Source organism: Ascaphus truei, chromosome 1 (genome assembly GCF_040206685.1).
Source record: "Ascaphus truei isolate aAscTru1 chromosome 1, aAscTru1.hap1, whole genome shotgun sequence".
Taxonomy (NCBI): domain Eukaryota; kingdom Metazoa; phylum Chordata; class Amphibia; order Anura; family Ascaphidae; genus Ascaphus; species Ascaphus truei.
The window spans coordinates 227,018,752-227,040,440 of NC_134483.1; the positions used below are offsets into that span (position 1 = coordinate 227,018,752).

The 21,689-nt window shown below is 41.1% G+C and overlaps 1 protein-coding gene across 1 annotated transcript in view; it reads right to left on the bottom strand.

Annotated features, from left to right (window-relative positions):
* WDR36 (WD repeat domain 36) overlaps positions 1–21,408 on the bottom strand; it is a 56,818-nt gene extending 35,410 nt beyond the window's left edge. Inside the window, exons 1-11 of the mRNA XM_075601880.1 lie at positions 21,124–21,408; positions 16,533–16,560; positions 15,621–15,721; positions 14,540–14,657; positions 13,608–13,740; positions 11,731–11,785; positions 4,829–4,961; positions 2,449–2,624; positions 1,695–1,815; positions 1,417–1,482; positions 553–636 (exon numbers count right to left, since the gene is read on the bottom strand). Of these exons, the coding sequence (XP_075457995.1) occupies positions 553–636; positions 1,417–1,482; positions 1,695–1,815; positions 2,449–2,624; positions 4,829–4,961; positions 11,731–11,785; positions 13,608–13,740; positions 14,540–14,657; positions 15,621–15,721; positions 16,533–16,560; positions 21,124–21,285 (1,177 nt within the window). The 5' untranslated portion in view covers positions 21,286–21,408. The remainder of the gene's footprint in view (positions 1–552; positions 637–1,416; positions 1,483–1,694; positions 1,816–2,448; positions 2,625–4,828; positions 4,962–11,730; positions 11,786–13,607; positions 13,741–14,539; positions 14,658–15,620; positions 15,722–16,532; positions 16,561–21,123) is intronic.
* Positions 21,409–21,689: the final 281 nt, after the last annotated feature.

Here is a 21,689-nt window from a genome sequence, read left to right on the forward strand (position 1 = left end):
CTTGGGATTATTGATCAGCAGGGAAGATCCATCAGTACCACCCTTGAGTTTGGTTATGGGGATCCCTGGTCAACATTTAAAACGGAAATAAATAATACTGGTAGGCAGGAGTGGATGACCCTGGGGAAAGCAGATAGGAGAAGGAAAAAATGGAGGGGAAGGGGGAGAAAGAGGGAAGGGAGGTAGCAAAGAGGTGGATGAATGCCCCCTCAAATGGATTGCCTTTGTGCACCAGAAAAAAAACATATTACCAGATACCAGCAAACAATAAAATAAAAAGAGTGATCCAATACTAGTAGACTGCATGCGCGCACGCATGCAGCCCAAGCGATTTGTGAACTTGGCTGCAGGAGATTGTAGACGCGTGGCGGACGCGTCACAAAGCTTGTTCGCCCTCATTGGCTGAACCAGCTCACGTGTGCTGACGTCATGTGATTTTGATTACATCTGGCAGGGGGGGGGGGGGGGGCCTGAGAAATTTAATGGATAAAAGGGGGGGCTCGGCATAAAAAGTTTGCTCACCCCTGAGGTAGTGTATAGTAGATTACATACCTGATGCAAATGAAATGACAGGAGGAAGTCTTAAGGATCGACAACGAAGTCCCATCTTTTTGGCTTTGATTTTATCTACAGATCCTATTAAAACAAGTCAAGGAGGAAACATGCCATCATATTAATATATACTCGGAGAATAAAACATACAAATTAAAAAAAAAAAGGTATAACAGCTTGCAGCTAACTCAGTCAATACCAACTTTTACAAATTATCACTTGATTAGCAAATCAAAACTAATTAATCTAAAAAGGCAAGTAGATAATAATGCAATTATTTACATAAAACGATTTTGCATGTGTGTGTTATTTTTCAATGTGTGGAATGAGGCTACTCATGAACAAAAGTGTAATACATTAGTACATAATATTAAGCATCAGGTACACACAAAATTGACAATATTTTCTCAAAATCTGGAAATGTAGCACAATAGGGAGGTGGCATTTGCAGAGGGTTCTTGGCTCTAGAAGACATTCTTTCCATTCTTCGCAGAGACCTGGCCTATAACGCACAGCACCTAAACCTTCGTAACCAGAAGTAAGGAGCACAAAACATAGCCTATCGGATTGCTTATTGTATACCACTTACGTACAGTTAGCTTCGTGAATATACTGGTGACATCGAAAATATACATGTAGTTGCCGTATTGTGCGACATTAAATCTCAATTACCATCATCTTGTAGTGTGTGCTAAAGTTAATCTTTTTTTAAATGATTTTCATCTGTTTTTAACTTACTTAAAGGAAGAGAAAAATGTGTGTAACGAATAGCGGTTCGTAGAATACAATTTTCAATTAAAGTATTGGAATGCACCAAACTTAAGCGTCTCTGAGATAACATCATAGGAAAGATTCAGGAATTACCATGTCCAAGGCTTTTACTGTATCTGTCATGAACAGTGGAAAATGAATGTAGTGTTCCATCTTGGCCTATGAAAGGGAACATAAAAAAAAAAGTCATAAGCTTAGCGCTGATACATTAGGGGAAGCACTGATCCACTTCAGCTTCATTTCGGGCACATTGATTGTAATGTACCATACGCCAGCCTTCTTCGTGCCAAAGTAATCCGTGTGTTATAGAAACAGCCACATATCTTTATGCAGGAGGTACTGCACTTCCTTATTTCTGCAAAAATATTTACCAGCACTGAGGATCTGCTGCCCATCAGGTCCATGGTGTCTGATGAATGTTGGTGGAGCACTGTGACCCAGCCGAAACCTCAATAAACGCCCCTGTCCTCCAGGGCCATCAAATATCCACACCTATTTAGCACAAAGCATGCATCAGTCACAGAATATGTAGAGGTCATCCTCTAGGGAAGGACAGAGAGACAGATTATAGATAGCTAGATGGAGAGATAGATAGATGGAGAGATAGCTAGATGGAGAGATAGCTAGATGGAGAGATAGCTAGATGGAGAGATAGCTAGATGGAGAGATAGCTAGATGGAGAGATCGCTAGATGGATATATATATATCTCCATCTATCTATATCTCTGATATATATATATATATATATATATATATATAATCATTTTTGAAGGGGATGTCTGCTTTAACTGTTACTTATATATCGTAGTTTAGCAAAATGCAAACGTATGGATGCATTTCAATTTTAGATTACCATTGTGCAGTGCATCTAATTTAAGATGTGCGGTCTAAAATGATTGACACCAAACTAAATACCTCAGGAAAAATTTGCCAGCTCCCCCCCCAAAAAAAAATTTGTGAAAAAGAACACAAATTATACATTATCCCTCATTTTGTTACGAACTGCATCGTCCTTTAATACATTAGCTGGTATTCTTATGACAATTCACATGCATGAGAGAACATTTCTTCCTATGCACTACTCTATTCCGATTGCAAAATAAAGAAACAATGTGTTATGATTACCCGTATAGCATTATCAGCACCATTTGTAATAAGCAGTGGCTCTCCGTGTACAAATGTCAGACCGGCGATGGCTGTGGAATGAGCTCCCCTCATTTGACTCATCAGTTTCTTCTCTTCCAGATCCCACAGGCCTATGTGACCGACAGGGCTTCCAGCTGCCATGATTGGATGTCCATCTGCAAGACAACAACCAGATGCAACACTACAGTAGACAAGTCACTGTATGCTTACAAGATGGCTTTAAATATTCATATCAAGTTTCCCTGTAAGTAACTTTAGGTCAGCATGTGTTGAATACATGTAAAGCTTTAATTGTAATAGGCCAGTGATTCTCAACCTTTTTGCATGGACACTAATTTTATTTCTACAATTGTTTGTCACACAACTTAAGCCAATGTTCATGATATAACAAGGGAAAGTCCATCACAGCCCATGCCTCTAAAAAAGGGTAGTCCCTCCCAGGACCAAATTGAACTGATTTCAGTGGCATGCTTAGGGATTTAAACCAGGTGACAACTACCTTTATTGCCAAAATCCAACACCTGCAAGTATTTTAAATATTATATTTTCTAAGCTTGTTGTAAACCAGACGAGTTGAGACTTGGAACTGATTTGATTTCCTCTGGCTATTTCCTTTTGTCTGATGTCATTGTACTCAATAAGAGTTTGAAAGAAAAAAAAATCTCTGGCACATAAACTGATGTCTGTGAACAGTAATGAAAAGTTCAGTCCGCGCTCTTACCCTTCATATTTCCTATGTGATGCCCTACTCCTGTGATAGACACCAGATCGGGGATTATTAAAGAAATTTTATATGTAAGTTACTAATTTTATTATTTGTTGCTAATACAATATCTATCTCTCATCTTGGTGCGCTTTTGTGTTTTTTCTTGTTTTGCTGATGTCTGTGAACAGTATATAAAATTATATTGAGACCAAGATTTTCAAAACCAGAACATTTAAATAAAGAACAATTAAAATAAACATAATAAGATACATACGCACCTGAACCTTAGTGCAAATTTTTGACCATATAGTACTGGCCAAAATATGTTCTAAACCTAGAATTGTAAATCCAGATTATTCCAGAGAGGAAAAGGATTATGGAAGAACAAAATGTTTCGTTGTAATCCTGGTGTCCACAGTTTCAGTCCATACCCGAATATGAGGTCTATTAAAATCACAGACTTGGTTCCAAGTTAGGTATTGTGAATTTCCAATTTGATAAGAAAATTGTTGTGTTATTGTTTAGAAGAAAAAACAAAAAACCATACTTATTTTATTATGTTTATTTTCCTAAATTGTTCTTTTTTTTATTCAAATGTTCTGGTTTTGAAGATCTTGGTCTCAATATAAATTTTATATACTGTTCACAAACATCAGTTTATGCGCCAGAGATTTTTCTTTCTTTTGTAACTTTGCACAAGGGGTATTGGGACCCGCTCTTTTTTCAGGCTGCAAAACTGAAATTCTTTGATTGTATATCCCACTGCTTAAAGGTTTTAGGTTTATGCCACAGGGAATCACTGTCTAAGTGGCACTATACATTAGCACCCCATCACTTCTTTATCAACATCTCTCCCTTACTGGCTCGCTGAGATAGACTGGGTGGGGTAGGGATAAGGATAACACTAGACCAGTGATTTTCAACCAGTGTTCCGCTAGCACACCTCAGGGGTTGTGCAGCCACCATGGGGGGAGACCAGGGACAACTCTCCCACGCTTTCTCAGGCCCAGATATACCCCACATAAGAGTGACCCGGCGGCTCCCGAGCTCAGCAGCAGCAGCCGTCCGGTCACTGCTATCCTTTCTCTGCTCAGGTCAACTTCTGTCTGACAGGAGGGAGAGGAAGAATCGGGTAAGAGCACACGCTCCCATAAATGGAGAAAGAGAACGAAAGAGAGAGAACGAAAGAGAGAGAACAAGAGAGAGAGAACAAGAGAGAGAGAACAAAAGAGATAGTTGTGTGTATAAAAGAGGGGGAGAGGGAGCGTAAGGGGGAGAGTGCAAGACAGGGGCTGGCGAGAGACTGGGTGCCCCAGAATTTCTGTCGAATTCTGGGGTTCCTTATCCAGAAAAAGTCTGAAAACCACAGTGCTAGACTGAACAATGCCGCCCCCCCCCCCCCCACCCCCCGGTTTAGGGAGTACTGTATAAAGAAACGGATTTTGTGCTTAGTTCCCAAAGAAACAAAAATCACCAAAAAACCTTTTTTCAACAAGCAAATGTGTTGTTAAAATACAATTAGATTGTTACATCATTTCCATGTAGGAAGTTAGGAAGGAGATGCTAAATAGTGAAATTGAGAAATAAAGAAGGCGATAATTAAGTAACGGGTGCAATTCTTTTCTCTCAATTTTAATGCATGTTTAAACTCACCTGTGCGGAAGGAAATTGCAGTGATGGGGCCCCAGTCTTGCTGAAATGTCATTAATGTTTCGTCAAACTTGATGTTGTGTATGATGATTTTGCCGCATGTTTGTCCAACTGCCACCACATCCACTGCTGGTGCCTATCAGTGCAAGAAGCAAAACAAATTAATCCATTACTATACTTGTAACAAAATACACATTTAGGTGAATGATTTGGATGTAGTTTTCCATTTGTTAGTATTCAACTCAATGCTGAATTGTATTTTTTACTTAAACAGGATTTGAGCAGTGGGGTCCTCCGAAGCCATTTCTAGCCCCGGAAGTCCTCCCGTGCCCCCAGAAACTTATCTCTGTGGTTACCGGTGTTCTCCCTGGACAATAGGAAGTGGCCACGGGTGACATTGCTTTTAACACTGGTTACTACACTGTCATGGGAGAGGGGGTTTGGCCCCGGTATTAAAGGGGTTACACCCCATTTGGCCACCCCCTGCTCTCACTTGGGAAGCAAGGGGTTAACTGGACTGCGGTCCAGTACTGTGTTTTTACCCTGCTTCGGTACCCAAATGTATGTTCCCCTGTAAATGTGTATTGTTCCCATTCCAGTGTTTGCACCAACACCTACACTGGGATTGATGCGTGAGGGAAAGGGTTAATGTTAGTTCAGTGTTTATAGCCCTTTGTTCCCTTTTCCCGCTTTTTCAGGCTCCATTTTGCAGCTCTCCATAAGCCGCCATTGCAACCTTATGGAGATTCTGGCGATTTGGGCCTGTTTCGGTAGAAGACCTGCAGGTGTCGCCCGAGAGGAGGAGCGGCGGTTCCCCATTGTAAGTCAATGTAGCCATCCATTTCAATGGGGATTCCTCGACGCCGATCTCCAGGAACGGGTTGGCAGCCATCCAAGAGCGGAAACATTTTTTTAAAGAGAGCTTTGATCACACTGAGTTCAAGTTCAACTACAATTGGCGTGGGAAACTTAGGTTCTAGGGCACCCAGAAATAAAGTTCTTTTTGCCCCTAGACCCTAGGAACCCCCACACACGACCACCATCGGGTCCGAGAATGAGGGACCCCCATAAAGGGTCGCGGCCGCCACGAGGGTCGTGCCATTGACTCTAATGGCGAAGCGGAGGTCCCATTGAATCCCATGGCGGCGCTCGCCCATGCATTTCCTATGGTGGCGCCGGCCATTGATTCCAATGGGGGAAAAGCCGCGTGGCGTTAAAACGGCCAAGTCTGAAAGCATAAAATGTGTAAGCCCTTATCTCCGGTTCTGTGAGGACCAGAGGGCTGGGATTTGGATAACATGTAGTCACTGTTCCGGCATGACTGCATGGCCATTTCCAGCCCTCTCCGATCAACCAGACGGAGTATGGGCGAAGGTAAAGAATTGTGGTTTTCCTATAGACTGCAATGGCGGAGTTGCTCCATTGAAGACTATAGTGGCGGAGCCCGTTGATTTCAATGGGAAAGAGTGAAAAGCAGAGATTTATTTCAGCTATGGCGGAGAATCCTGCATTAAAGTTAATGGGGGATTTTAACTTGTTTTTTGTATCTACGGTTCTGGGGGTCGTGCGAGGCTGAAACTTGGCCACAATTGCAAAGGTCCTCCGGCATGAGGACCTGGCAAATTTCAGCCCGCTCAGAGCACAGAACGGATTATTTTAATATGTGATGGTACTGTATTAAAGTATGAATTGTATTTTGGGTCTGGTATAAAAACTCAGAGCCCATATGTTATGTTAATGGTCAGGGAGGGAGACAAATGGTCTACAATAAAACCCCTGATCAAAGACTCCCCCACCCTGCTTGTGTATGCGAGCACAACAGAAAAGCAGGACATGGGTACTCGAGGATAAGTGTTAAAAGTCACACCCTAGGACAAAGGGTTTCCTGGCCCAGGTAGACATTCAAGCGCCGGGCTTGTGGGCGGGGGGCTAGGGAAATAAGCCCCCGATTAGAATAAATACCCACCCAGTGGGCAGGTATTACGGTGCCCCTCAGGTGAGGTGGCAAGGAGAGATTCGGTGCAGGTAATTGTTCTCCAATGGCCTGCACTCAATGATAAGGTATAGGACTGGAATTACATATAAACCAGTGTCAGTCCTATGCTGGGTTGCTCGTTGTTCGTGTTGTCATGACTTCAAGTTTACCAACTATTTGATGCCTGATGAATTGCTAATCCTGTTTCCTAATTACTTCATCATCCCCATTCCTGAGTAAGTGTCTATATTTTGCCTGTTATTTGTATATCTTGTGTTCACCTTCTTTAAGGAATAAACTATATTATATATAAGTCGTGTTCAATTCAACCCAGATATTTTGGTGTGTATTATAACCTATCACTAGCTACCGTGACATACACCTGTAAGCCTCTCGTGAAAAGGGAGCTAAAAATAGCACTGGTTTAGCTCTGGGGGAACCCCCGGCTCAAATTCTGTGAAAATAAAAATAGGGAACAGGCAGGATTACTACTTTAAGTCAAATGTAACAAAGTTGCTTAACAAGTTTTATACATTCTCTGAATTAAGTAGAAATAGTATTGTTAGTTTAGTTGCGATAGTGCAGAGTAAAGGAGTATTTTAATATTAAGGGGATACTTTTTTTTTTTATTAATAAACAGACAGGGCAATAACTGGCTGAACGGGACAACGAGACAACATGACCATCCATCAGCAGTGTGCAGGGGATTGATTGTACCATTCACAGAAAGGCAGGGAGAAACATTAAAAAAAAAAAATTATGGTAGAAAGTTAAAAACACCATATCAGCATTAAGTCCTCTGGTTTTAGTGTCAAAGTGTATTATCATTTTGAGTTCAAATGTTTTCCGTTTTTGTTTTAAAAGCACCCAAGAACAGAAAACATTTGAACTCCAAATGATAATACTCAGACACTAAAACAAGATGACTTAATGCCGATATGGAATTTTTAATCCACCACCATAATTTTACAATTAACCCCCTAACCCCCTCTCCCACTCCCGAAGATAGATGTATGGTCCTGTGTCTCATTGTCCCTTTCATTTATTGCCCTGTCTGTTTATTCCTTCTCTGCCTTAGATGATAATCTTGTTTTTCTTTTATTACATCTGTATTAAGCTCATGGAATCTCTGTAAATCAGTATTGCTGACCTGAGGAAGAGAGGACTCTCGAAAGCTTGCCTTAGAATATCTATTGTTAGTCCAAATAAAAAAGGTACACAAAAATAGGCAAAGGTGGCGTGCACTGCAACCTGGTAACAATAGCTGGACAACTATCCCTTCAAAACGATTTATTGTAGTAGAAACAAAAATCACATCACTCCATGTAAACTCTGACGTGTTTCGTACTGCGATGGTACTTTATCAAAGAGTGATTGAAGGAATACAGGGGGATCCATTTGTAGCGGCTTTCGAAAACCAATTAAATCGAAATGATTCCAGGCGAGTGAAAAAACCTGAAGCATAACGATTAGCCAGGAACATGGGAGGGAAGCAGAAGGAGCGTCTATGTAGCAAGAAGTAATCAACATAACACATCTCATTGGTAGCTTACACAGAGGATAACAACAAAGTAACAGGATAAATAGAAAATAAATATCTACTGGAGATCTGTGAAGCTATAAAAGTAGGAGCAGACTTGTATGTGGAAGATATAAATGATGTTAGTTAATGTAGTGTCTCTAATAAATAGAATCCAAGCAAAAACATGAACCAAATATTAATGGCAGAAAATACAAAATAAAGGCTGTACTGAACACACATACATATATACATATATACATATTTATTTATAAAATGTTTTACCAGGAAGTAATAAATTGATATTCACCTTTCGTTTCGTTATATACATACACTTTTTTGGGGGGGAGGGGGGAGCTAAATAATACAATTACATATTAACCATACAAACAAAAGTTTAATAGGTTACTAATAATAATATAAGTATATCAAAATATGTGAAGATAGGGAACAAAGGGTTAAATATCAGAAAACAGAAAGAGAACCCTCTTGAAAGCACTCTGTGTCCAGATGTAAAGAGTGAATTTAAAAAACTATTTATTGTATAGAAATAAAAATACATTAATTTGTAGGATAGAGTCTATGACCAATAGATGAACAGAATACAAAAACAAACACATACGCTATATATACATACGGTAGATGGCAGTCACAGACTAGTCCACAATTCATTAGAATTTACTTATATCTTGACACCTTTGAATGAGGAATCAAGTGGTATGCTTAGAGTTACTTGACATCCAAAGATATACTTGGTGTGAACTAGGGACTAGACAACAGTAATAGTAATAAAAGCCTGTGTCCGTTTGAACAGGTAGCGTGCAGACTGATATGTAAAACCTTAAATAGTAGGCCACGTGTTCATGCTGAAATAGTGTTTCAAGTAAGTAATTCAAATAAACACCATGTTCACACAGTACAGGCATAAACGCATTAACGTACGCAATGGGACCGGAACATGTATGTAAACTGAAAATGTACTTAAAGTGAAGCACTACCTTTTCCCCACTTATCGATGCATGTACTGTACTGCAATCGTTATATACGTGCATAACTGATGTAAATAACGCATTTGTAACAGGCTCTATAGTCTCCCTGCTTGCACACAGCTTCGGTACAGGTAGGGAGCCGGTATTGCTGTTCAGGACGTGATGGCAGGCGCATGCGTGAGCTGCCGTTTGCCTATTGGGCGATATGTACTTACTCGCGAGTGTACTTAAAGTGAGTGTCCTTAAACCGGGGTATGCCTGTATGTAGCTAGTGAAAGGAGTAAAGATTCCTGATGATACACTAATCCTATACTATAGGCACACAAAATGTGTAAGCAAGCATAGAGGCACGAATCAGAGTTCTTATCCAGTTATAGCCTCTTTAAAAATAGTTAGCCTAATGATAAGGAAAAATCCCTTAGGTGAATGAGCACAGGCGCTTGTATACAACTAGATAGTATATGGGCACACAGCATTGTGTCCATAAGCCTAAAAGCGCAAAACAGAGTTGATAACCTGTTATTGTGATAGTAAATTCATAAATGAAAAGTAGTAGTCTAGATGATGCGATGGTGACCTAAACATCTAGTCTATTGGAGGAGTACAGATATGAATTCACAGGAAAAAAAATCATATGGCTTGCTAGTGCAAAGAAAGGTCTGCTCATATGAACAAATTACTGGGTGCAGCTGGGGTATAAGTAAAGACTTACTGGCAATCAAACAACCGTGATCAGAGGAATTCTAATACCAATCATTATATAAACCAAAGAATCTGTTGTAAATTGGTCTAAGAAAATGCAACACGGTCCATCAAAGGTCTTGGATACACATAATGCTCTCGTAATGGAGCTGGGATCCAGATGTAATAAAGTAACACCCTGTCCAATTCTCAGCCCATGTAACATTGTTGTATACAGTAGAAGACCTGCGGTTTGGAAACTTAGTAGTCTGTTCGGTACTCAATTGTGCATCTCACCCTTGCTGCATCGCGTGAGCACCGTGACGTCAGTCAAACTCCGCCTCCCACCTGACGTACGAGGCGCTTTGTGCTCATTCACCTAAGGGATTTTTCCCTATCATACTTGTTCAGTCTTTTTCTAATAGTACGGTCATGAACTTTAACATTTAACATGCTAACTGAGGCCTGTAGAGTCGGAGATGTAACTCTTGGATTTTTTGCAATTTCTCTGAGCATTGCACGGTCTGACCTTGGGGTGAATTTGCTGTGACGTCCACTCCTGGGAAGATTGGCAACTGTCTTGAATGTTTTCCACTTTAAAATAATCTTTCTCACTGTAGAATGATAGACTTTAAATTGTTTGGAAATGGCCTTATAACCCTTCCCAGATAAAGAAGCAATTGTTGCTGCCCATCAAAGATCATTGCTCATGTCTTTCCTCCTTGGCATTGTGTTAACACACACCTGAATGCTCCAGACCAGCAAACTGCTAAAACTTCGGCTTTAATAGAGGTGGTCACACTTGCCCTTGATTAATTGATAAGCATTTGATTAGCAGCACCTGTCTGCTACTTAGCATCTTAATTCCTATGGAAGCAGTAAGGGTGTATTTAGTTTTTCACACATAGCTTCTCCATTTTGGCTTTATTTTTGTTAAATAAATCATGACACTGTGTAATATGTCATGTGTTGTTGTTCATCTGAGGTTGTATTTACCTAATTTTAAGACCTGCTAAGGAACAGATTATTGTTATTATGTCCTGATATGTAAAACCATAGAATTCAAAGAGGGTGTACTTTCTTTTTCACACAACTGTATACATACATACGATTGTCTAAAGATAGCTGAACCTGCGTAAACATAACATGGAATAAAAACTCATTAAGGAATAATTAAATGTATTCCATGAGTTACAGACATACAAGATTGAGAATCATGTTAAATATTTGTTTAAGCGATATAGAAAATAATGATAGAAATAAATAATATTTTTCATTTTTAAATAATAATGTGGGAGTGGGGGAGAGAGACAAAGTTCACAGTGGGTAAAGCTCACACTGTAAGAAAGTGCTCGAGCTCCGACTCAACATGTGGTTGTCAAAAAGGCTATGTGGGTTGCACCATTAGACCGTTGAGATCCAGTATCATGGAACATGTCAGATTGATTAAGAAGAAAAATGAGTCATCCAGTATCTCACCCTTTTTCACCTGGCCTTCAGGTGGATTACACAATCTCTTTAAAAAGGAGTGGAGCATGTTCACGAACATATAAAAGAGGAGATCTCCAGTCGATGAATAGATACACAAAAATAGGCAAAGAAGGCGTGCACTGCAACCCGGTAATAAAAAGGTATGAGAAAAAAAAAAGGGAAGCACACAATGAAGTTCCACTAACATCCCAGAGCCGTATTTCCCAGCCTAAATCATGCTATATTTTAAAAATTTATGAAATTAATTTACCTGCTGAAGAATGGTCACTCCCGATTCCCATCCTGGAAATGTAAACAAGAGTTTGCTAAAGAGCGAATAAAAAAAAAAAAAATACAATAAGTGGAGAACTTTGTTATTTAGGTAACAAGTAAGACAGCTGAGCCGAAAAAAAAAGAAAGAAAAAAAAAGCTTTTCTTTAATGGGAAAAATAAATACAATACCATATTCCACTGCTTTTTCCAACAAATTTGGGTGATTATCATTTATTCATTTTGCACAATTTTACTCCTTGCACATGAGTGGAATAAAACGTCAATACATTTTCAGTATAGCAACAGAATGTATTCTGGTTGCAGTAAAAAGGCCTGAATATCAATTGTGTGGGGTTTTTTGTTTGGAGTGTAAATGTTAAAAAAAAATGTAAAACAAAAACCTAAATCCAAGCAATAACCATGCTGCTTTAAAATTTTGCATACAAAAAAATCGTTATCATGTATTTTTTTTTTTGTTGCTTCATCAGTTCCACTCCCCAAAACCGCCTCTAAACCCTAGTTAACCACACAGAAATGATAAAAAAAAAAAACTTGTCTAGCCTGAGATTGACTTTGCAATGTCTATCCTTTGGGAGAAAATAGGCACATGTACGGTCCTGGCTGCTGAGCCAAGCATTAAAGATAGTTTGTGGATAGGAGTGCGCCAATATGATCATACATACTGCTATTCTACTTCTCTGATAATGTATGTCATTAGAATGGCGCAATGTGGAAGGGAGAGCAGAAAACCAAGGATGGGATACCGAGTGAAGTTACATTAACAGTCAACAGGATAACACAGAACAGTGTTTCAAGAATGCACTTATATAAAGCACAGCAGAGGTAAATGAGAATTTTCGCAAGTAGTATTAGGACCTGCTTACTGGTCATGCAGTGAAGTGGCTGCAGGCTTTTAACGCTTTGGCCAAAGGGTTTAACTAAATGATCCTTACTCATGAGAATACCAACATTGATGATTTTAGCTATGCATTTTGTCACGTTGGATGTAGCATTGGGTATTTTTGTCTTTTATTGTATACATTTGGCCACGTTCAGTAGCACTCCTTTTGATACATATACATACATATGTGGTGGGTTTTGGGTTTAGAACTTGCTGGCATTGTGCGTTTACTTATAAAAACTGGTAATAACTTAATATTGCTCAAGAGGATTGGTACAAATATGACTGAATATTAAAGATATCAAGTGCATAAATGTGATTAGTCTTTGATAATTTGTTTGTTAACAGTTCTTCGTCCTGCGGTTATCCCTGTGCCTGCAATACAGAAATAAAAAGTTCTCAACTGAGAAAGATCCTGCATTAGCCAGTTATTGCCTTTAGATCTACCACTTCTGGATTTTTCATCTGGATAAACCCCTCGAATCAGAGTGTGTCGGCAATCAGATTGGCAATTGATTGACTATTGGCAACAGGCAAGCAAGCATTCATCTCCGACACACATTTGCAGCACATTTATTTTAATTTTCTTTGAGGTTTCTTACTGTACCATAGGATGTGTGTGCACACTTAAATATTCTGCTCACTGCATTTTAATTCCTAAACAGACGCCAAAACTGAAATTTACATGGCTACTAAGACCCATCCCACTTTGTGACATCACCGATAGAGGTACGGCAAATGATATTTGAAGACAACCCAGAGCCTGCTCGGCGCCCATGCTAAAAGCTGTACATCAAAAGTGGTGTGTGTAGGATTGTCTCACAGATACCTGCATCGCAGTGCAATATTGTTCCCTACTTTAAACATGTTTGTAATTGTAATGACAACTATACGTTGTGCCCAGGACATACTTGAAAACGAGAGGTAACTATATTTTTTGCCTGGTAAAATATTTGATAAAGAATACCGCTTACTTGGATTTGACATTCCACAACTGAAGGCTTCCTTGTTGGCTACCAAGAAGAATCTTATTCAAGTAGGTGCTTGGGTGCATTATTGCAGAGATGGCAAAGTTGCTCTTGTCGAACTTCAACTGCAGATATTCCTCTGCACATGCGGAAAACATTAGGTTGGTCAATATGCAATGTCATTTTCAAACTCGTATCGGACGTGTTCATGAACAGTCCAAAAAGTTAAATGTTTGAGTGTGCACTCACATTTATGTTACAAAACCATGTTTCTATAAATAAGTGACTGTGCTGAAGAAGCTGAAACACAGGGTTGTGTAAATGGAAAACGACACTACAGCAGCGGTGTGCAAACTGGGGGGCGCAAAATTTGCTAGGGGGTGCCCGGCGGTTACAGAGGCCTCACACCTCCCCCGGCATTTAACTGAAATGCATTGGGGAAGGGCGCCTTAACTGCTGCCAGCCGGGTCTTCGGCGACGCATCGCCATGGCGCCAAAAGATGCCGAGGTCATGTGACATGACAACGCGCCTCAAATGATGCTGCGGGGTCATGTGACCTTAAATGACCAGCAACGTCATTTGGCCCTGGGTTTTAAGCAAGGGTGGCGCAAAAGCTGGGGCTCCCAGGAGGGTGGTGCACACCAAAAACTTTGCGCACCCCTGCTCTACAGTGCAAAAATCCACACATCGCAAAGTAATTTGGCTTCTTAAAGCAGCAATCTTTGGCAACTATTTTTTTCATATAGCTTTTGTTTTCTTTTTTTCAAGCCGAATCACAGTATTTTGAATTCCAGGAACCGGCCAGTGCCCGAGATCTTTGAGAACAATATGGCCTCTGGGGATAGGAATCACAAGTCATCAATAGACCCCACTGACACATCTTGGGCACTTAAAGGTTCCCAGGAGTTACTTGTAGACACAAAAGCATTCCTCTTACCTTCTGATTTGATGTCCCAGATCATGAGCAAATTACTGGTGTCCACAGAGATCACATGATCACCAAAGGGCTGCACCAGGTGAATTTCTGCATCATGGCCCTTGTAGGTGTGCACTACCTGGACAAGCAGTGTTTCCCATTAATGTACTCATGAAATACCATATACTGTACATAGACAACTCTGAAATGCAACACTGTGATGGTAATAAGCTGCAGTATGAGGTAAGCAAGCACTGGGAAATCAATCTTGAAAATGGAGCTGGCTATTATTAAGCTTTTCTTTACAACACCATTAAATAGACACAAAAGCTAAATAGTACCAGATAAATAGCATGAGATTTTAACGCTCCATAATACTTTCCTTTTTACATTTTTTGCATTGTTTGATTTCTCAATTTGGGGTAGCTGCCATAAACAACCAATTACATGAAAATTCATGTTTTCTTACAAAACTAAGGAGTACTATAGTACTTTCTTCATGTCCCTTCAACATCACTTCTGGCAAGGTTGCTGTTCTCTCAATGTCAATATATAAAATGATTATTTAAGGAGCAGAATATAGATATAGACAGGGTTCGATAAACAAGTTCACCTGTGGCAAGTAGTTATTACCAGCCAGCAGCATGGTGAGAACACATGACCAAAAACATGGTCACATGGAAATAAAAATTCAAACTTCTGGGACCTGCGACAAACACTACTTTTGATACATTCCATTATAATATTATTGCTCTATCTGCTCCCATGACTACTTCCCAAAATGCTCACAGCACAATGTCAGCAAAAAAACGAAGCAGAGCACCTTGATACATTAATGTAGTCACTCAATGTTAAAAATTATGTCATTTGCACTGGTTTTGGAGCAATTCTCCAGTTTACAACACTTGATACAATCAAGGCCACTTACCTTAGGGGTATATTATAACACGATTATTCCTAGACTTAGTATTTATAAAACATATAAGTGCCCTCGTTAAGACGATTTCTGAACCACAGTTGTACAGAATTTGCGACTTACCAATAAACATGCATATTTTTCTCTACTCATACACATTATCAATGTTAAAAAGTGTATACCAACCTCTTTGTTCCGTGCAAATGCTTTAAGAAGATTTCCATGTGCGGCAAACACCAGCATTCTGTCTGCAGCCAGGCAACTAATGATATCTGGAAGTGCATTGCCTGCAAAGAGGCAAAAAAAAAAAGGAAGAGGACTTTAAAACTAACAAATGCTTAGATGTGTAAAAAGAAATGAAAGGCCAAGACAAAATATTGAAAGATAGACAATGCAATGTAAACTAGAAGCGTAAATAAACACATTGCAATTGAATCTAGATTAAAAAAAAAAAAAAAATTAAGAGATAACTGTCTCCTGTTTTAAAAACAAATGAAGAAAAGTTGGGAAAGACTGTTTTAACTCATTATCATTGCAAGGCAGCCACGGTTTAGAGGTTGGGTACCCCACCCACCCTCTCAAAAAAAAATAAATAAAAAAAAAAAAAAAAGAATCTAATTTTAACAAGAAAAAAGTATTGCACATAGTAGAATTTATTAATTGGATAAAGGGACATTGACTTCTTTTCATGTCACATAATGTCATTTTCTTCCGTCTCAGTCTTTGTATTTTTCCTCAACCACTTTCTGTCAAGTACTTGTTTAACATAAGATATTTCGGTTTTGGGTTCTGTTCATATTTGTGGGTTAGGATGGATTTAGAGTGTCTGTCTAGTACAGGCCTGTTCAACTCCAGTCCCAGAGGGCCGCAAACAGGACAGGTTTTCAGGATATCCCTACTTAAGCACAGCTGGAGTTGTGCAGGCCTGGTCTAGTACCAGGTCTAGTACCTGTTACACTGGACGTCCTGCTTGCCTTTTAACTTATAGAACAGGTATTAGGTAGGTAAATGGAAAGTTAACTTGATAGGGCTCCAGTTTTACATGAAGTTTGATCATTTTATAAAGCAAAAACTAAAAATATCAGATAAAATACTTACTGACTGCAACTTGTCCAAGTTTGTTCACCTATAGATTAAAGAGTTAAAAGTTAATTGCAATCTATTTTCTAGCACAAATAATTCCCATGTAGTAAGAAATTAAGTAGCAATGTGTTTGAAATTATTTTTGGGAAAATGTTAGTATGCTTGTAACTAAAAAAACAAGCTTAATTTAAGGCCGAGTACTAGTTTTAACAGAATGAAACAGGATTTGGCTTTAAAATGCCCTACCCGCATTTTGCATTCTGGAGAACTGCCTCTGCAGTTTAGAAAACTTTTTTTTTTTATATCGGATATAATTGTTACACTCTAGAATAAAAAATTTGCATGAAGAAAAAACTGCTAGGCAGAGCCCTGATTTTATAGTAGTAGTCACACTGGATGTTTGTGTTTCTACATTGCCAAATACAAGATAGGATGAAGATAATTGCCACTGAATACTGTTTATATTACCACTGTTTATTTCTCCAATCTGTGTGTCTTTCTACAGTATACATGACAGTGTTGGTGCATATCTTGTGGCAGATTTGGCAGACATTTATATTGATTTATAAAAATGTTTTACCAGAAAGTAATACATTGAGAGTTACCTCACGTTTTCAAGTATGTCCTGGGCATAGAGTTAAGATGACAAATACATGGTTACAATACATAGTTACATAAGTGAACAGGGTATACATTATATACAAGACATTGCGTGCACAGTTAAAGATAATATATATTATGGGCGTATGTAACAGTTACAGACCAGATTAAAATGTGAGACAGCTTTAGTTTTGAAATAACTTAGTCTGGTAGTGGCTGTGAGAGTCTCCGGTAGATTGTTTTGGGGAGCATGATAAGAGAAGAAGGAGCGGCCAGATATTTGCTGAACCTTGGGACCATGAACAATCTTTTGGAGTCAAATCTCAGATAAATGTTGCATTTGGTCGGAGTGAGGAGCTTGTTCAGATAGACGGGTAGCTTCCCCAGAAAGTATTTGAAGGCAAGACAGGAGTGATGAACTTTGCGCTTAGACTCAAATGATGACCAATCTAGTTCTTTGAGCATTTCGCAGTGATGTGTACTTAGTTGCATTGGAGCACAAAACAACATATTGAATGGTAGAGGGTATCAAGTTTGCCAAGGTGGGTTTGATAAATTGGTCGATAGTCGATAATTGGCATTAGCATCTGCTGTGCAATACGCTTTCTGACCTGCAGACTTAGGGAGGATTTGTTCCTGTAAAGTACACCTGGTTTGGCATAGGTTTTGGATGTCATGGTATCAATGTGTATCCCAAATGTTAAATGGGAGTCAAACCATATGCTAAAGTATTTAAAACTAGTAACAGGAGTTAGGTTGATGTTAGCGTTGGTTCTGATTTGGAGCTCAATAATTGGAAGCATTAGAAATTTAGCCTTGGTGCCAAATACCATTGTTACAGTCTTGTCAGTGTTAAAAACAGTTTGTTTTGGGAAATCCAATTTTCAAGTCTCAAAAAGTCAGATTGAAGTACGTGTTCTAGGTCGGAGAAGCTTTGGCTGTGTGCATATAAGGCCTCGGTCCCGCTGCGCTCGTTGGCGCGGGCGGCCATGTCGCGAGTTCCCCACCAGCAGGGGAATCCTCGCGAGCCGGTCCCGGTCCCCCCTGGCGGCACAGCTGACAACACGCTGTGGCGCGTCAGCCGCTAGGAGACACAAGAGAATGGTGTTTCCTAGCGTTGACGCGTCACGTGGTGTGGCTGTGAGCCAATGGGGAGGGGAGGCTTCAGCAGGAGGAGAGGCTTCGGGGAGCGGGGAGGAGTGTGGAGTGAAAGCAGGTGAGTGCATGTCTGTGTGTGTGTGTGAGTGCATGCCTGTCTGTGTGTGTGCCCGAGTGCGTGAGTGCCTGCCTGTGTGTGCGCGCGTGTGTGTATGAGTGCGTGAGTGCCTGCCTGTGTGTGTGTGTGTGTGTATGAGTGCCTGCCTGCCTGTGTGTGCGCGTGTGTGTGTGTGTATGAGTGCGTGAGTGCCTGCGTGTGTGTGTGTGTGTGTATATAAGTGCCTGCGTGTGTGTTTAAAGTTACCCTCAGCAGCTCCAGCTCCAGCCCGAGTCCGTGGAGAGGGGGGGGGGGGGGGGGGAAGAGTAGCGGGTCCCTCCACTCAAGCCACGCCCCCCCTCCCTGTCAAGCCTCCCACTCCCGCCCACCTCCCTACAGACCGCATATCGCAGTCTGTGTATCTCAGCGCACCGCCTGTCTGCAGTGCGGGTGCGCTGACTCTGGGAGCGGGGCCTTAGCCTAAGATTGTGTCATCTGCATACATGTGTATTGAAGCTTCCTGACAAGCTGTAGGAAGATCATTGATGAACACTGAGAAGAGTAGGGGCCCCAGAACAGAGCCTTGCGGGACACCACAGGTGATATCCAAGGGGTTGGAGTTAGAGCCTGAGATAGACACATGTTGGGATATACCTGATAGGTAGGAATGAAACCAGTTTAAAGCATAACATGATCAACAGTATCAAAACCCTTTGCAAAATCTAGGAATATTGCACCAGTGAGTTGTCCCAGTTCCATTCCACACTGGATTTCATTGCAAACTTTTAGCAGTGTAGTTATCGTGGATTCTTTGGGGCAAAAACCGAATTGCTATTGGCTAGGGAAATTTGCCTTGGTATAGTATTGGGAGAAGAGAGATTGGCCTGTAGTTTGAGACAGTGTTTTTGTCCCCACTTTTGAAGATTGGGACAACTCTGGCAGTTTTCCAGGTCTTAGGGATATGTCCTGCAGACAGAATAGAGTTGACTATGGAATAATTGGTTTGGCAATGGCTGGGGCACAAGTCTTAGGAACTTAGATTGCAGTAAGTCAGGTCCACATTGGCTGCTTAGTTTTAATTTGAGGAGCGCTTTTGTTGTTATCTCCTCTTCGGATACAGGGAGAAATTGAAAATTGTGAGCAGTGTTGGGAGAGAGTGGGGCTATATGGGTACTCTCAGAATGAGGTTCATGTTTGTGGTTTGGGTTGCGCTAATAGTTTCGCTAATAAGTTAGTAGCACGTAATATCCTCGTTAGTGATATTACTTGGTTGTTGATGGATAGAAGGCTGGAATATATTGTTGATAACCTTCCAGAAGTTTGCTGCATTTGTTGTATTCTGGTGAATATTGTCAAAGTAATATTAGGGGTGTCAGACAATTTAGATTTTTCTTTGCTATTTAAATCTATTTTGTGTAACTAAATTGAATTCTGAAGGGTGTGATAGCAACAAAACCCCCATTGGCTAAGTCTAGCTCTAAAAGACTTATGATGGATAACACTGGTTTAAAGTTATCCCACCCACACTCAAGTCCCAAGTTGCCCTATAGTGCCTGCAATTTGGAAGAGGTCAATAGGAGGAATAAAAGTGCGTGTGAAGTGATTCTTATTGTTTATAAAGCAAACATATTCCTCAGCACGGTACAGTGAGGAAACAGTAGTGACATCAACTAGAATGACACAAATAAAGATATATGGATGCAAACCGATTCAAATGGTAAGGAGGGCCCTACCCAGGACGATTAAATAACGGAAATGGGATTTAACCCTTTGCGTGCCTGGGGGGCAGGGACGCCAGAAAGCGGGCACGTAACCGTGGCAGCCATGAACACAAAAACAGGAGGGCTGCTGGAAGGTAAGCAGCTCCAGCTCCCTCCCCCTTCCCCCACAAATGCCCTCCTCACACACGCTGACACACACACACACACCCTACCTTGTGGAGGAAGCTGTCTGACAGCTCCCGCCGCTGATAGCCTCATCAGCGCACCACGTGACGCGTCACCGCTCGGGAACACAATTTTCTTGCATCCCCTGGCGGCTGACGCGTCACAGCACGTTGTGAGCCGTGCAGTGAGGGGGGACTGGGACCGGCTAGGAAAGGATACCCCGGCTGGTGAGGAACGCGCACGCGCGCGCCGCCGGACCAAAGCCTAAGTTTCATAGGAACACAGGTCACGCTCAAAGATGAAAAAAAAAAAAAAAGCACTCTTTGGGTATGATTTAGCCACTACATCATGGGTCTCCTGGAGGGGTCAGACTCCATGACGCAGTAACTACATCTTGGGGCACTCAAAGGATTAAGGTACCATTTGTCCTAGAACATGAAAATTATTTTTATGTTGCCATCACATTTATTACAATTTTCCATTTATGGACCACGGCCAAATTGGCTCGTTCTTCGTATCAAAAATGGTGTCAGATTTACAATGGTTAAACCCATTCCTGATGTAACAGTTATTGAACTAAAAATTGCTGTGGTGTTACCCAATTTAACAGTTGCATCATCGTATATGGGAGTTTCATTAGCAGTATTGCCCAGAATATTAAAACAAAAAAAAGTTTGAGGGCGGACTCCATTTGAAATGTAAACGGGGGTGTGGGTGATGAGGTCAGACTTGGCCTATTGTATCAGGTGGAAACGCAGTTATTTCCCCATGTAATCATTAACCTGGTGCCCAGTGTCAACTAATTGGGCAAGTCACTTTATACTACTACTCCTCCCCGTCCCCACCCGTCCCCACCCCCGGGACACAGAGAAGCTCAGCCCCGCACCCCAGTGTGACCCGGCCCCTCCGCGAGCCGGGCACTTACATTGTAGGTGAGGAAGCTCCTTCCCACTGACGTCACCAGGTAGAACTCCTTGTGCTTCTTGTGATACCGCAGCACGTGGGGAGTGTGGTTGCTATAGATGCCCAGGGAACGGTACCCGGTGAAGATGGCGCTGCCCCGCACGCCTCTCTCTTTCCCCGCCATGCTGCCGGTCTCTGACCCCGCTCACAAGGCACGAAGTCCCCCGGGGAAAGCTCTCCAACCACGTGGGGACGCGCGCTCCAACCTCACAACGTTCCACTGCGATGTGGTTGTCCCACCTCCTCGCAGCGCGCATGCGTCTGGCGTGCATCGCGAAAACCATTCCCTCCCTCCCTCCTTTTCTGAGCTGTTACGTTCCGCCTGTGTTGCTGTAGGGTGCACATGGGCAGGGGAAATAGTGTGTGAAAGATTCTCGCTTTAGATCTGGTTTTAGACGAAAATGAAATACACCAGACTTTTAAGTGGGATACTTGCCTGTAATAAATCTTGCGCTGCTTTTTAATGCTTTATTAGGACAGCTTACACGTCTTTCAAGTTTAGACTTTAGGATGCAACGTTGCCAATCG